The sequence below is a fragment of the Dromaius novaehollandiae genome, chromosome 5 (genome assembly GCF_036370855.1).
Source record: "Dromaius novaehollandiae isolate bDroNov1 chromosome 5, bDroNov1.hap1, whole genome shotgun sequence".
Classification (NCBI taxonomy): Eukaryota; Metazoa; Chordata; class Aves; order Casuariiformes; family Dromaiidae; genus Dromaius; species Dromaius novaehollandiae.
The window spans coordinates 71,229,964-71,246,931 of NC_088102.1; the positions used below are offsets into that span (position 1 = coordinate 71,229,964).

At 40.3% G+C, this 16,968-nt stretch overlaps 1 protein-coding gene across 1 annotated transcript in view; it reads left to right on the plus strand.

Moving 5' to 3' along the window:
* Positions 1-311: 311 nt before the first annotated feature.
* Positions 312-16,968, plus strand: part of RMDN3 (regulator of microtubule dynamics 3) — a 44,240-nt gene continuing 27,583 nt past the window's right edge. Inside the window, exons 1-6 of the mRNA XM_026115523.2 lie at positions 312-777; positions 2,328-2,523; positions 3,189-3,335; positions 7,969-8,236; positions 9,863-9,965; positions 10,984-11,044. Coding sequence (XP_025971308.2) covers positions 588-777; positions 2,328-2,523; positions 3,189-3,335; positions 7,969-8,236; positions 9,863-9,965; positions 10,984-11,044 — 965 coding nt within the window. The 5' untranslated portion in view covers positions 312-587. The remainder of the gene's footprint in view (positions 778-2,327; positions 2,524-3,188; positions 3,336-7,968; positions 8,237-9,862; positions 9,966-10,983; positions 11,045-16,968) is intronic.

The window sequence follows — 16,968 nt, forward strand, 5'->3', positions numbered from 1 at the left end:
GTGGCAGTGTGGTTGTGGTGATGCGGCAGTGGTGCAGCTGTACTGGTTGTGGCAGTGTGGCTGTGGTGGTGTGGCGGTGGTGCAGCTGTACTGGTTGTGGCAGTGTGCTGTGGTGGTGTGGCGGTGGTGCAGCTGTACTGCTTGTGGCGTCAGTGGACCTGCAGCGCTGAGGGGGCGGCGGTGACAGGAGCGACGGTTGCCGGCCGCCCCTCGCGGGCCCGCGCCCCACCGTTCTGAGCCCGTTCCTTCTGCGCGGGCGCTTTTAATGACGTCATTTCCTTCCGTCGGGCCGGAACGGGGCGGGGCGGGAGAACGCCTGTGCCGGTCGTCATCTCCGTGCGCCAGCCGGAAGTGAAGTGGGTGTGGCGGAGCACCTGGACGGTGGCCGTGCAGGGACAGGCCGAGCAGGAAGTGCCGGGCCCGCGGCGTGAATAGCGCGCGGCTCCTTCCCTGCCGCTGCCGCCGGCGCTGCCCCGAGGCGGGCGGGCGCGCCCCTCCCCCCGCCCCGGCGCCAGCGGCCTCCGAGAGCGGCGCGCGGTTGCCCCGGCAGCGGGGGCGGTGGGCGCTGACGCTGACACTCGGCGCCCATGGCCCGGCTGGGCGCCGGCCGGCTGGCGCTCGGGCTGGCGCTGGGAGCGGCGGCGGCGGGCGTCGGCCTGCTGTGGGTGCTGCGGCGGCGGCGGCGGCGGCCCTGGCGGCGGGGGAGCGGCCGGGAGTCGGCGGGCGAGCGCTGCCCCAGCGCCGCGGCGGCGGAGGTGCCCCGGCGGCAGAGCCAGGGTAGGGTACCGGGCGCTGGGCCCTGCCGCGCCGCCCTCCGTCCTCCCCTTCCCTTCTGCGGACAGAATCCTGTGATTTGCCCTGCTCCAGGAGCAGGTTTCTGTGTACATACTGCTTCACGTGTCCCCGCTGCGCTGCACGTAGCGTATTCTGTGCAAAAACTAATGTTTAGCCATAACAGGAGGTTGGGAACTCACCTGTGCAACTTTAAATGGTTTTAATGGATGAGAGCTGGCGAATACTGTTGCAAAAAACGCCTCCCTGGTTGGTCTGCCACCGGTTACGGACTGTGTGTCTTTGACGAAATCAGTTCATCCAGTTCCGTGCGACTTTGCCCTGAAACACCAGTCTGTGAGCTGAGATGGCTAAGGCAGGAGTGTCTGCCTCTGCTGGTGTGGTAATGGCAGTGGTGACAACGGGCACTAGGGCAGGGCAGATGCTTAGAAGTGGTCTGCTTTAAAATAGCACATCAGGATTTTCTACGGCCCTTTCTTGGGTAAACAGCAAAGACGACAGCCTAAATTATGTGCAGCAAAATAAGAGTGGGGAAAAGATTATAATATGTAACTTCCTCTTCAATGAAATATAGATTTTAGGACTGAATTTAGATATTTTAACACAGTGTGCTCCTGAAGATGATCCATTTTTTTCTGAGACTCTGGTAGCTTTCGTGAGTGTGGTATAGTGGTGTTTAAAAAAATATTTGAGTGCTCTTAAATAACTGACTATCACTTAAGTCGTAGTAATTTGTGTTCCTCCAATAATGAAATTTAGTATGAGTTTTTAAGAAAACACAATTAAAGTCCATAGATCTAAACCTATTCTTTCATGATGGTTGATGATGCCAAATCTGTAAGAAATAAGGATCAGAGAGATCAATAAAGGTCCTGGATATTCCATGCAAAGCAATGACATATTTTGATGACTAAACTGCTCTTTCTCCTCTTCCCCCTCCCCCCCCCCCCAATCAAAAGTAAAGCTTTTTCTGGTCTTTTTTGGCCAAAGTTAGGTTGCATTACCATGGTTCATTGTCACACATTATCTTGTAAACTAATTGCTTTCCTGGGTAATGGCCTCCAGAGTTGACTGTCATTCAGAAGAAAAGGAGACTGTAGTATTTAAGTGTGGTGTTAATACAGAAGCATGTAGAATAGGATTAATGTACAATGCAGGCTTCAAAAAAAGCAGCAATTTCCTCATCTGCAGTGGTCTTTGTAATATTCAGTAAGATTTTTAGATTTTTTTTTTTACGAAGGGATTTTTAAAATAATTTTAAAAGAACTTTATTTACCCCTAATTGACATTGAAAATATGTTCAGTATGGCTATATGTTGTTATCAGAGAAGGGAATGAGGGAATGGTAAAACAGTTGAAGAAACAAAAGCCTTAGAACAGATCAGGTGTCAATATCTAAGAGCAAGCCTCATGTTCTCCTTCATTTTCTGGAAACAAAATTTAACAGGATTTCTTATTTTGAATACTTTCCCATTTGTATGTAGTTAACTTTTTTTTCTCCTTTTTTTCTTTCTTTCTTTCTTTTTTTTTTTAAGCCCTTCCCAGAAGGCAGCTTCCTGTAGAGGCAGGAGATGGTGCTATGTACACACCTCTTCTAACACATGAAGGGCAGGTGGATGTGCTGGACCGTCTTGACTTTGTGTTGAGGAACATTACAGAGCTACGACAAGAAGTGGAAGAGCTACGAAAGAGCTTGCAGCACTTAGCTGCGGAAATTGTTGGTGAAGTCAAGTTAGTATCGTTCTTTCTGCTTTCAATATTTTTCTACTGTTGTGTATTTTTACACTTAGAAAATACTTATATGCACAGAAGTATAACTACTATTGATTAAGAGTATGTTAAATCTGTAACTTAGAAGTAGAAAAGCTTTTCTTTACTTTCCACTGGCATTACATCTTGGTCCCCAGTGAGATTAATATAAAAAAATTATATATTTAGCCAGGCTTGGGTTTTATCATCCGGAGTATTAAGTGCTGACACTTGTTTCAGATATATGCTAGACCAGAAAGGTTATTTATTTATTTTGTAAATCTTTGTCTCTTTTTACTGCTATTATCTCTCATGTTGCTGCCAACTGTAGACAACTTTTGACAGAGAATAAAAGGTCCTGTACACTGCAAGATGTTTCAGGATTCCTTCATCTTTCTTTGTTGAGGAAATCATAGGAATGCATGTAATGTGATTGTCTCTTGTATATGGATTTCTGTGTAGTATACAATGTTTGCTGTCTGGTAATGAGATGTTTCTGTAAGCAAGAGCAACTAACCTTGTGAATTCCTTGGGTATTGAGTGAATTGGAAAGAATGTACTAGAGAGGAGATACTGAAGGGTAATAGCAGACGTTTCACTATCAAATGTTTGTTTGTTTGTTTGTTTGTTTTTTGCCATTCTTAAAGGTCCCATCTGGAAGAAAGCCAGAAAGTAAATCGGCGAAGGCGGTTCCCATTTCCCAGAGAAAGAAGTGATTCCACAGGGTCCAGTTCAATTTATTTCACAGCCAGCTCAGGAACAGCCAATACAGATGATGGTGAAAGTGAAGGAGGGTAAGCAGAACTCCAGGTTAGAAGTTGCTTTTATGAGCTCCAATGCCCAATTACTTATGTATGAGCAATATATAACATAAAGGAAGGTTCGTTTGCTTTTCTTATAGTAAATCTACTTGTTGTATTTTGTAAGGAAAAGTCTATTCTCTCTGAGGCCTTTGTGATAGTGGCTGCTGTTTAAAAAAGAAAGCTGAAGCCTTCCAGTTGGCAGTTCATCAGCAGTCTGGCTGGCATGTGGCAGTTTCTGCTACTGTATGCACCCTGGCAAGAAAATTAACAGTTCACTAGAGGGAAATCAGAAATACTTTGGTTGACCTAACTTACAGTTGTGGGATGCAAATGTTTCAGATTACAGCTTGGGGATGGTTTTTGAAGGTAGATACAGTTCCCTGAGAATCTGAGCAACCAGGCATAGTTCAAAACAAACACACATAAAAAGCTGCCAAAGGTTAGAACCAAAACAAGCTTTGGGACTTGGGAGCCTGAGGAATCCATTGCTAATGTACTGTGGGTGATCTGGAGCTGTTGCTGAGGCCAGATGTACAGAGATAAATGCTGTGTTCCCAAACATGACTTTTAGAAAGAGGGGGAAAACAGGCTCTTTTTCTAAACAATAATTTGATTGGGGCATCTTGCAGGAAAAAAGGAAGTAAAGTCCAGCCTGGGACTCATGTGAGAGAGCAATCACGTTATAAATAAAATGCATGTACAGTAATATATTTCAGAGCATCTGGAAAATTTGAGAAAGTTAAAGTATGTTCAGACCAAACAAAGATGTCTTTCATTTGGGTATTCCTTGTGGATTTTTTTCAGTGTGTCACATCAATAATTGTGTTCCTTAGGTTATCTGTCGAGTTTGCACGTGTTAAATAAACTATCTAGGTGAAATCTACAGTATAGAAGCAAGTATCCTGTGGTATTTAATGGAAAGCAAGAGGTCTACTGGGTGCATATATCTGCCTGCCTTCTTCCCGATAAAAGGCTTCTCTTCTGTGCCTTAATCCAGATGAGTTCTATACCTTCTGAAGTATGTAAATGTCCTCCAAAGCACTCCAATGCAGTGCTGGCAATAAGCTTTTTTTTTCTAGGAAAGTTGAAATGAAATGTAATTTAAAGAGATAAATAAATGATATCACTGGGAGCAAGGCAGGTAGAATTCTGATGTAATGTTCTTCTGGACAGCAGCTAGATGACCAGTCAGCTGGTGCAAGCTGACACTCTGTAACAGGGGTTAGCAGTCACAGGACAAAGCTGCAGTTACTGTAGCAGACTTCCAGAACAAAGGACACACATCTGCCAGAATGCAGTCAGTCTTTGTCAGTTCCATAAAAACATGTCATTTTAGTATCCTGTCTCCAGTAACTGGAATAGGAGCAGGAAACAGTTGATACAGTCTCATCCAGGTTATCGAGCTGCTTCGTTGGTTTGACATCTATAGGCTTTAGAAGTGTTCATATGGAAGGAAATTTAGAGAGCGAATGATTCACGATGGATTAACATGCAAGATTCTCAGAATAACAAGGTGCGGAGTAAAAGGCGTATTTTAAAACTGTAATCTGTAGTTGGTTCTGAAGACAAGACCTGTGCTATCTAGATAATAACAGATGCATTGACTTGTCAGGGTGCCAACAGATATTTTGTGAAGCATGCCAAAAAGGGTGGTATTTTTCAGCAGATACCAGACCCAAGTATAATCTGATCATTAGAAAATAATCAATTTTAAGTCATGATAGAGGCCAACAAGCAGCTTGATGTTTACTCAGACTATCTCCTCAGAAGACCTCAGTGAACTGTGGAGCAGGGATATATTTTACCGCAAAACACCCTTACTTTATTGTGAACCTGGTGGTAGTTGGTGGAGTTCTCACACTTTATTTCACATCTGTAGATAGCTTTAAGAACTACTGTGGAGAATTAGTGAATAAGCAGCTCTCATCTGATTTCAAAAAATGTTTGAGTAGTTATCATTTCTGACTCTGGTATTCATCCTATACGAATAGGTATAACGTTAGTCTGTTCAGGAACAACTGCCTTTAGCGTGCAATGTTGCCTTTTAGAGATTAAATACTAAACTTTTTTTAATAGAAAATCAGGGTAGGAAATGCACTTTTTGGAAAAGACTACTTAAGTTTCTTAGCAGCAGCTGGGAGGCAGAATAAAACTATCCTCACGAGATAAATTTCAGCAGTGTATTCATTTCTGGCAATTACCTTATTTTAATTAAATTTAGGAAAATGAAGTCCTGTTTCAGCTTTATTTTATAAACCACATAGACATAAATATCTTCTCTCATTTCATATACAATTGACCAAAATCATCATGAGCTTTCAGGAGCCAAAAGTCTCAGGCTGTGTTATGGAAGTCAGTTTCTCTGTATTGCATTGGCACTGCATTCGTCTTTTGGGCTTCTTTGTCTCCTCTTTCCATGTGCATTTTAGTTCCAGATAGTGTGTTTTCATTTTCATTCAGGATGTGTGCTAGCCACAGGCCTTAACATACTAAAACATTTAAGAACTTTCCGTCATCATAAACTTGAGAAAACAGGCTGATAACATCCAAATCCCTTAATCTTTTTGGAAAATTTGCGTTTATGAGGTTATGTTCACTATGACTTCTCTTTTTAAACCGGCAGCATCTTGTATGAGCTGTCTTGGAGAAAATGCATTTTTGTGGTAGAGAAAAAAGTGTACAGGACTCATCCATTGCTGCTTGTTTTTAAATGACCACATTGTGTTTCAGGATCGTTCAATGTGGAAAATGTTTTTTCAACTGAAGCACTGAAATCTTTGCAGCCACGGTTATAATATTATAATGGAACGGTATCACAGCTGTATAGCCCACAACTACGCTGCACAGCAGTGGCAAATAGTAAATCATGCTTAATTTGAACTGCAGAGACAATTTTAAGCGATGGTGTTTAAGTATAGAAAATAAAGTAGCCAAGGGAACTAATGCCCTAGTGTCATCTAGCCCCATATGGTTACGTTATCCATTAAACGTAGTGCTGCTTACTTAATCTTCAGCACATTTTCTTGTAGTGATTAATTTCTTATCTTTGTAGTGATGAGGCTGACTTGCTTTATTTCTTGTCTTAAAATTTTACACTACAAAAAGGTGCATGTTTGAAACTACAGATGAGGGCTGGAGGTTGTGGTGAGTGCGGATGTTTGTTTGTCCTCTAGCAGAGAGGGTAAATGTTTGATCAGAATTATGGTTCTTGGAAAACTGAAGCTTTACTAGGCCAAATGTGTTTTGTTATCTGTGTGGCCAAACTGCTGTGACTGCTTTCTTTAGATACGGACCTTGGTCACATATCTTTGTCTCCAGACAAGGATAGCTTTACACACAGAGCGCTAGAATTTGCCTTTGAGAACAGTGAGAAATTCAGACAGTACAAATGAGATGACCTAGCCATTTCCTTGAGCTGCCTGAAGGGAGTACAGCACCAAATGCCCTCCCCTCCCCCTGGATTGCCATGACTTCTAGTTGTAACGTAGAACTTTTTAGAAGTTCAGTGTGTGGCTTGGGCACGGTTTACTGAGATAGCAACTACACAGAGCATCTAGATTTAAACGTTTATGGGGTTTGAAGTAGTCTGCTTCAGGAATAGAGCCTTCTGGTTAGGTAGTCCAACAAAAACGGAATATAGATTTGCATATTATTAAATTATTGGCTAACTTTGGCTTATTCTTTAATTAAAGTAAGCAGATAAATGTGAGGGGGCAAAATAGATCAAGGATCTTTTTAAAAAAAGAAGTTGTTTGAAGCTATGTTCTTAAATCCAGGCCTAATTCTGTAAGTAGGCACTTTGCACATTGCAACAGTGCACATTGCAACAGTGTCAGTCAATATAGAAGGCTTTTTCAAATTTCCAACTTCAGTGCCTGTATATGATTTGGGAGAGCCCAATTCTAGCCATTTTCAGAAAGTTTGATCCAAGTTTTCTTCTATTGCATTTGATGAATATAGCAGCTAGTCATTGCCTGGGTTTTTGTGCTTGTGGTGTCTGTGTGGCTCATCTGCTGTCTCCCTGCTTGACTTCTTTTCATGTGAAATGGTTTTGATCACTCTCCTACTGTTTTACACCTTTCATATGTCAGTGTGAACAAGCTCTTTCATATTTGGTGCTCAGACAATATGATGGAGGTGCTAGATTTTGCCAAAACAGCTAATGTGTCTAAAATTTCCAGGATCAGGTTAAAACCCTCAAGTTACATCTTCCACGTGGGTGAGTGTGTTAGATCTTCTGTTGAAATTCTCTTCTATAATCCATACATTTTAAGTGACCTGTCCTAGGCCTGTTTTTAACATGCTTAATTCTTGCATTAAAATTAAAAGGCCTAAGAGAAGCTGTTACAATATGTAACTATATAGTATATAAGCAAGATACAGGCACTTGTGACTGAGACTTCCTTTATCAATTTTCTGTGGTTGTGTATGTTACGTGAGAAATAATGAAAGGTGCGTCATTTCAGAGACTTGGATTGTACAGTATTCTCTGGTATAAACTCCGAGGTATACTCCTCTTCCTCTATTAGGAGGATTTGGTCTTTGTGTACCATATGTATAAAACTGTGTCAAAGGCAGCCAATATCTGCTCAGGCTAATTTTGCATTATGTTTGTTTCTGAAAGGTACACCACAGCCAATGCTGAGTCTGATTACGACCGGGAGTCAGAGCAAGAGAGCGAGGAAGGGGAAGATGAAGTGAGCTGTGAAACAGTGAGGACTGCGCGAAGGGATTCCCTGGACCTGGTCAATGAGGATGAAACGCATTTAATCTTAGATTCCTCAGTAGAGGAAGGAATGGGTCAGCTACTGCAGCAGGCTGACCAGTTGCATAATGGAGATGATCAGGAGAAGAGAGAAGGATTCCAGCTGCTACTTAATAACAAACTGGTGGTAAAGGTTGACTTTTTATATTTCCAGCAATGATTTGTGCTTTCAACTAAATGGCTGGGAGAGAGGAAATCGCATATTTTAGCGGGGTCTAGATCCTGCACAACAATTGAGCCTGCTTCCAATTGCCTCCTTTCTCAGGAGCAGCTTGGGAGTGGGCTGCAGGCCAGAGTTGTTTAGGCTACAGCAGCAACCAGTTCCCGACCACTCTGTCTTGGAGCTCCATGTCTTACCATGTCATCGCTTTCCCTGAATGAACGCACTGCACACGTGCAGTGTAAGAGTACTATGCCTCTGCAATAAACTCGGCAAACTTTTTGAGAATGTGTTTACCTCATTGCATATGCACAATACAGATGTTCCATTTATATTCAGGAAATTAATATATTATTCTATTTACATTCAGGCAACATTCTTTCCAGGGACTGTCCACTGCACATGCCTGATAGGTTCATGAGGGCGATAATGAAGAGGCCTGGCTATGCTGTGCTATTGTTGCACTGAAATCAATGAGTTGCATACCCAAACAGAAGGGTTAGGCAACACTAATGTGTGTATTACTTAATGAGATTAAAACCTGGATAATGCAAGGTTTATGTCACCTTAAAGACTGTGGGGTTTTTATATCATGTATGCTATGTGACTTGATCCCCTGATTCAGTGAATGCTGGAACTTAACAAGGGCCAGTGATAGTTTTATTCTAGCTATTGCAGATACCTACGTTATACTAATGGCCAAGTGCAGCAGATGCACCCAGCACTGAAATCTGGCTTGCTGTGTCTCTGCTGCTGCTATCCACAGGAGCTAGTTCAGGCATGCATGTGTCTGCTGCAGTGGCACTACATGCCACTGTCAGCCTCAGTTAGTGTTTAGCTAAGTACTGCATAGCCAGTTAAGGAAACTTTTTAGGTTGCCTTCTGACAAGCAAAAACTGCTTGGCTCCTCTATTTTCAGCAGAAATACAAGGAAAGAAATAACAGATTATTTGATCAGTTCTAATTCTAAGGAGAACTCTTCTTTCTCCCCATCAGGAAAGAATGGCAGGCCTGTCATCTTCTGAAATTTGTTGCAAAACAAACCAGTGTAAGAGACTGTTAGGTGGCTGGGTTTTATGTCTTTACTTTAAAAAGTTTGATTTTTCTCAGAATATTTACTCTCCAGCATAAGCAGTAAAGCTACCATAGTGTCTCTGGTTTAATAGCCAGGATATGAAACTGTCTGAATGCTTACTGAAGCATGAAAAGTGTAAAATTCATTTTGTGAATTTTAATGAAGTAGTGATGTTGGTGTTTTGTTAGTGTTTTAGGGTTAGTGGAGACTGTTGGAAAAACTGGCCCTAGTGTGACTTTTGAAGTGAATGGGAGGGTGCTCTTTTAGGAGGTGTGAGTGGTTAGAGCTATACTGATAATGTAGCACTATAACTTTCCCTTTTTTCTTTTTCTTTTTTTTGGTGTGTGTGTGTTTCTGCTTCAGTTTTTCTAGATTTGGAGCCTTTTAAGGTTTCGAAATATGTCTGTGTGTCTTCTACTGTATATGCCCACATGTGGTTTTTCTTTCTCATGTCCTTTGTTAATGGCAGAATGGGTTTCCCACACAGCTGATATATTACATTTGTGCTTTTACTGCAGTACGCAGACCAGAAAGATTTTCTTTGGCGCCTGGCCCGAGCACACAGTGATATGTACGAAATCACAGAAGACACAGAGGAGAAGAAATCATATGCATCTGATGGTAAGGAAATGCGTATTTGGGGCGGGGGGCTGCCTGTGTTTAAAGCTGACTTTACACTTCAGATTTATAAGCCTGCATTGTAAACAATGTTGTAGATTTTTTTTTTTTTTTTTTTAAGGGAATGACTAACAGTAGTGTTATGGTATGTGTTGAAATTTTGCTTTCTGAGAGACAGTGTAAGTAGACCCAGGGCTAATTAAAGCTGTAAAGGCCTGTTTTCTCACGCTTATCACATCTGTATTCTGTGTGGTATTAAGATTAATACATTTTTGCTGTGATCCATTTAATTTTTTGTGTTACTAACACATTCAGATGTAAAAAAGAACTAAGTTTTCAAATGTGTTTGTTTTGCAACACTGTAGGTGGCGCAGAATAAAACAAAAAAAACCTTTGTTACATCTAACATATACAACAAAGACTATTCTGAATTATTTGTTGCCCCTTTTATTATGCAAATAACTAAATATAATTATCTGAAATGTCCTTTTCTGGAAACCAGTATAACCATATAAACCACAAAATTTAAGTTTTGTTTTGATAATTTTTTATTTTATTTTGATAGCCCTTGCCATTAATACATGCTTAGTTTCAGCTCTTTGAGATTGCAGGTTTTTGGAGGTCGGAGGGGAAATGGTGCAAGTCCTACATGTAATGCTGTGAAATGAATCAGAACAAAACCATTGCAAATTCTCATCAACTTTTGGCATATTTGTGAAGATGTTTTTGTTATGGGTGACTGTTCTTCCAAACATGCTGAAAACACCTTGTCTGTCAAGACAATTTGCTACTGTGCTTAAATTTTCATGATCTTTTCCAGTGGTCTTAGATGCTCCCTGTAATTGCAATAATGTGAAATTGTTCACAGAATATTTTCAAGCCAAATGTATTACAAAATTAACAAATGTATACATTTTTATGCCATTTTATTATTGTACTCTAACACCTTAGAGAACACCTTAGAGAAAGGAGTTAGGAGTGATGGTGACTGAATTTCTTACCTCTGACAATTTATCTTCAGGGAAGCAAGAAATAGAAGCTGCCTTACAGAAATGGGATCAAAGTGCTGAGTGTCATCAGTGGTATGTAACTTCTTGTTCTTAAGAAGCATAGGAAAAGGAATAACAAATTGTTGTGAGCTGAGCTGCATTAAAAATTTAAAAAGATTTTTTGCTCTTACTTGGAGTACACTGCACTGATGCTATTTCCCTTAAAACACAATTATTAACAGCTTTTGTTAATTGACATAAGTAGTAGCCTGACAGGCAGTAGACAGTTACAGAGGTAAACTTTGATTTGCTTTGCTCATGCCGATTTAATCATAAACTTCTTGCTGAGAGCAGATGGCCAGAAGAGTTCTTGAACAGAAGCTCACAACTAGAATAATTAATTTCTATGGGTACTGAGGATAGATGGTGTCAAGGGTTTTGGGAGTCTGCACCTAACAACTCAACGCATCTTGCTGGTGGCAGTGAAAGATCACCTTCCAGATGAGTCTTGGAGAAATAGGCTGTTGACAAAATGGGTTTGAGATGAATGAGTACAATAAGCTTCATTTGGTTTTCAGCAGTCTAAATTTGGGGACTAAACTGCATGTTCTTTGGGCTGGTCATAGCTTAGGTGTGACTATTTTGAGAAGAAGGTGAAATGAAAGAAAGCTTGTGTTAGAAGCTTTTCTTGGAGTTCTGAAGCTTCTTTTCTTTCAGAAAATGAAAAACACTATTCTCAGCAACTAATTTTTGGGGCCATACATGTGCCTAGGCAGGATGCTGCAAGCTTCTGGGCACAGAAAGGAACTGAACTCCATCAGCATTGCCTTTGATTGCACAGACCCTGAGAAAATGTGTATGCAAGCACTCTGTTCTGTGCTGGGTGTAGATCGTCTGCCAAAGGTTATGTTTCACACGAATCGCTTGCAGAGAACTAGTTCCTGAGTTCAAGAGCTCACTGTGGTGAGACTCCGTATTTTCTTTCACAAGTATTCTGTTTCCTTTGATGCTTTTTCAGCCCCCTATAGAGTAAAGTGTATGTCCTGAAAGCCAAGCTAACAGCCAGCTGCACAGCTCTGGGGGCAAAGACTTGAGAGTTACGTATTAAATATGTATGAAGTGTTTTCTTTTGTTTTCTTTCTCTTACATTCTTGGGTTAATTTTTTTTTTTAGTTTTATTACTGACATTTCAAAGGCTTGTACAATGCCAAAGTACAAAGTGTTTTAAAATGGGTTAAAAGGAATGTCTAGGGAAGTGTGAGGGGATGCACCAGTGTTCTTGGGGTGGAGAGGATATTGGACAATCCCTCCTTCCTTGTGAGGACAAGATGCTTCTTGAATTACTAGATGTGTGTAATTGTGATGTCTGTCACTGGACCCTGGAATTTATAAACAGAAACTCAAAATCTGATGCTGAAAAATAAAGGTCTTTGAATTTATGTATTCATGTTCTACAGTTTCAAATAGGTTGCTATAATATTTATTCAAGGAGAAATCATCTAAGCTCTCACTGGTGTCAAAACTCTGCTAGGAGTTACAACTTTGGACTTAAGTAGCAGAAAATGCTGATTTTAACACTGAATATTGAACTTTGTATCTGCTGTATTTAACTTGTATTTTATAATGGGTCGTTGCTCAAATAATACAATATAATATAATTTGTCCTGGAGCTACCCATGATTGTGGTATCTTCAGATCATCAAAAAGTGATTATTTTTAAACTAATCTGCCAAAATTAAGTTTAGAGTTGTTTTTGGTATTTTGGATCACTTCAGCATGCATAGTAGTTAACTGCATTTTTTTACTAAAGATTCTTTAGGAAGAGTCACGTAAATGTAAAACAGCTGCTTACAGAGAAGCAGTAAAACTGCTAAACATACAAAATAAGAACATGCTTTTTTCTCTCCCTTTAGTCTTCTCACGTTTCCTTTCATCAAGTGCATATCTAGATAAATACAATTAACTGTTTCTTTCATGGTGGTCAGGTGTCTTAAGGTTTGTCTATACTGTGCAACAGAGTGCAGTGCAGATATTTCCAGGATGTAAATCTGTACATCACAGTGCTGTACAGGGATGCTTGCTTTATGTCAAGAGGCAGTATATTTGCCTCATTCAGTTAGGCCTGTTACCTCAGGCTTAGTGCTGTGCCGATATTCTTCTGTTTATCTTGGTTCTGGAGTAAGTATAAACACCGTGCTTAGCAGGTAGCCTTTGGCAGTCTTCTGGAGAGTGTCTTCAGACCTGGCACTGCTGTATTCTGATCGTGCATGATACTTATCATTGTGCAAAGCCCCATGGCTTGGAAGTGAATCGAGACAATAGTAGTGGCAGTATATGGCTTTCTGGGTACAAAGACTTATTTTTTTCTGCATGATAGAAGATTAGACAATCTGTGATTTAAACAAGCAAGGTATACTGTGTGTGAGTAAATGCTGCAGTTGGTTAGGATTCTGGTACGCATATAGGCAAGAGGGGCAGGTACCTTGTTGTCTTCAGCAGCCCGTATGAACAGGCTTTTGCTGAAATTTATGTGTGAACAGTTGAACAGACTGTTTGTCCTTCTGCAAAAATACACGGCAAGAAAGTTTCTGCAGTAGCACAGACAAAGCAGTGATAGGGAATATGATTTTCTGGTATTTGGGTTAATTGATTGGTAAACAGTGTTGATCAGCAGTTACAGTGAATGAATGATCATCTGTAAAACAGAATAAAAGAAAACAGGAATTTTAGTGGAAATTTATTATTACTTTTTGAAATTATCAGAAAAAACAGGGTGCTGAATGCCTTTACCAAAGGAGGCCTGTGCTGTTCTGAGATGAATAGTTGTACTTGGAGGATCTGTTTGGACTGCTGACTTCTGAATAAATGCATTTATGGTCTTGAAAAGGCTGTGTATTTTAGCTCTTAGTAATGAATAGCACTTGTCAATTTAAATACTGATGTGAAGCAAGAATACTGGGAGAGACAGTGTAACTAATCTCTTTAGGAGATTCAGCTGTTTGGCTCTTTCTGCTGCTCTAACTTCTTGAAGGAATGTTTTTTAGTCACCATGTTGATTGCTAAACTTTTAAACTGCTTTAGTACTTGAGTTTTTGATATTTTACAGAGCATAATTCCACTTCAGAGTATAATATTGATGGATTAACTTTATAATCCAGGGTTTTATTGTGTACAGAACTAGCTGACCCAAGGATTTCTGAAGAGCCCTGGATTCTGAGGTTGGGCTGAAATCTGAGTAGGCTCAGATTATTAGCATGAACCTTTCAGTACCGTGGCTACATGTTATTAAAGCTGATACTGCTTTTTTATTTCTTTCTTCTGCATTTTGTGTTAGAACCTCGGTATGATTCCTTTAAATACATGGGTTTTTTTAATGATATCTTTGCTGCATTGGCTGTAATGTGCTATTTAGTCATTTGTCTCCAACAGCAAATCTTGAGCCTTTTGAGCTGAGGTTCTGTTACAACCGGTGCCCACCTCTTTCCAGAACAGTTTTGTTGAAAGAGCTCACAAGCTCTTGTCCCTGTAGACCTATCCTTCTTCTGAACAGAGGCAAGACTTCCTGTCTTTGCACACATCTACATCTTGCTTTTAATTTTAGAGAACAGCTGCAGAAGGGACAGCTGCAGAAAGGAAATAGCAGAGCAGCATGTGGGAGGCATGGGATTTATTGGAAAGGAATATGTAACTACCTTTATCAGTAACAGAAATAATTATTTTCTATCATAAATAGAACAGAAAATTGTTCCCTTTCCAGCTCCGTCTGGGTCATGGACTGGTCACAGGCTGTTTTAATTACAGTCTGTTTTTACACTAATTAACTTTCCCCTGAGAAAAAAATTACAGTTAATGAGATGATATTCAGTATATGAAATGATGATGTCCAATATATGAAAACTCAAAGCTGTTGGATAATACGTAGTTCCAAAAGACATTATAGGTTGTCTTTACTCAAGAATTGGACACACTGATCAGAATTCTGTTTAGTTCACCATACTGTCTGTAACCGTAGCTAGTAACAATTTTATGTTGAGGGTAATATAAAAAATAGGTGAACTATAGAATGATTACTTTCCTTCATTATGGCATCCTTAACTTCAGCAGTCAAAAGTTTAGAGATGAGTCTGCGTTCAGATGATAGCCCTTGATGGACCTGTCCTCCGTGAGTTCATGTAATCCTGTTTTAACCACTGGACACTTCAATTCCATGACATCCTGTGGTATAGGTTCCATAATTTAACATGCTTTACGTAGAAAAGCTGTTTCTTTTGTTCGAAAGTACCAGTAGAAGTTTTGAAGCTTGTTTTTTAGTTTTGATATGATGCCCTAGCTCTTGGTTTATGAAGTGAATAGGAAATGACTATTCACGCTTTCTTTGTGACTCTACAGTTTTATCATCTCTGTCATATTTCCCCCTTTGGTATCTGTTTCACTTGCTGCAGAATCCTAATCTTTTATTGTCTCTTCTCATAGGAAATCATTTTATTATCCACCATCACTCTTGCTGTCTTTCTCTGTATTTTTCTCTTGCTATTACAACTTATTTTCAGAAGAGAGAAGCAGAATTTAATGCAGAATGCAAGTTGCGAGAGCAGCATGGATTTATATAATAGTCTTGTGGTGATTCTTCTCATTCTTACCGCTATGTACAGTAGTTAGCATTCTTTTTCTCTTTTCCACAACATATTAAGTGGACATTTTTAAAGAAATATTCCCAGTGATTTCAATGACTATTCTGTGCAATAGTGACTAGCTTTAAGCCTGTGATTGCATGTGTGTTATTAGGGCTGCGTTTTTCCTGTATGCTGGCTTAGGTGACACTGAGTGGAATTTGACTGACTGCAGCTTTGGAGCATTTTGTGGCTGGATTGTTTGAAGGCTTTGGCAGCACGATAGTAATTGTTTTCTCAAGAATGATACGGAAAGCAGTGTGTTTGGAACTCTGTCTGGACTGGCCTTGAGATCTGCCCAAATACGAAGCAGAGTCTTTTCATGGATCTCTTGGGTCGTCTTGACATTAGATTAGTACAAAGCTGCTATTGTAGTCATTTGCTCTTGGAAATCATCTGGTCCCAAGAGAGGCGTCTCTGCAGAACTGGTAGAAACAGAACTGAGATTTGGTCAGTGCTATAAAGACAAGTCAGCCTTTGTGCAATGTGATTGTACACAATCACACAATGTGATCACACAATGTGATCTCTGTGTCTATGCATTCCTTGTAGGCACTATTTAGGACTATAGAAATACAGGTTTTTGAGGTATTTAGGCTTTAGACTACATTTGTACATCTTAGGCTGATTAATTTTATACCAAGTGTTCTTAGTGTCCTTAATGCCCATCTGCTCCTGTCTTGTAATTGCCTGATTCTTGTCTTTGGCACATATATCAAAGTAATTCTTTGCCTTACTTATAAAAGATCTCTGAACAGATAGATATTATGTCCAACTAAATAATATCCTTGCTCCCTTAGCTTATTTCAGCTCACAGATAGGAGAACAGGGAAAGCTCATAAGTTTGTTCTTCCTTGCTTTTGGGGGTGGATGGAAAAGGAACTGATTGTTGTACAAGCCTGTGCGTTATGCATATTAAACACGAATATGTGAAATCCTTGGGAATCAAGTGAAAGAAACAATTGATTCCCTGTTAGAACTCCCTGAGCATTTCAGTGGGTCTGTTTGCAGTGCAACTGCAAGGAGGTAACACCAGCTTCAAGTATCAGGAAAAGAGAGGGCTGTGTGTTTGGCTTGGTTTCCACTCCTGTTGTTAAAAGAAATCTTGAAAGTACAACAGAACGCCGAAGGGTTTCAAAGGTCCATCTGGGAAAAATTTTGCAGGTGCTGCACTACCAGCCTTTGTTTGAGTTGAATGTTTCACACCGAAAATTAAATGCTATTTGCTGACAGCTGAGAGCTGTCACTGTAGAAGAAGTAATAAGTTTTGCCCCATCTTGGAGATATTATGTATGTTAATGGGAAGCAGGGGGGAATGCTCTCTTGGACTGAATGAGCCTTTGAAAT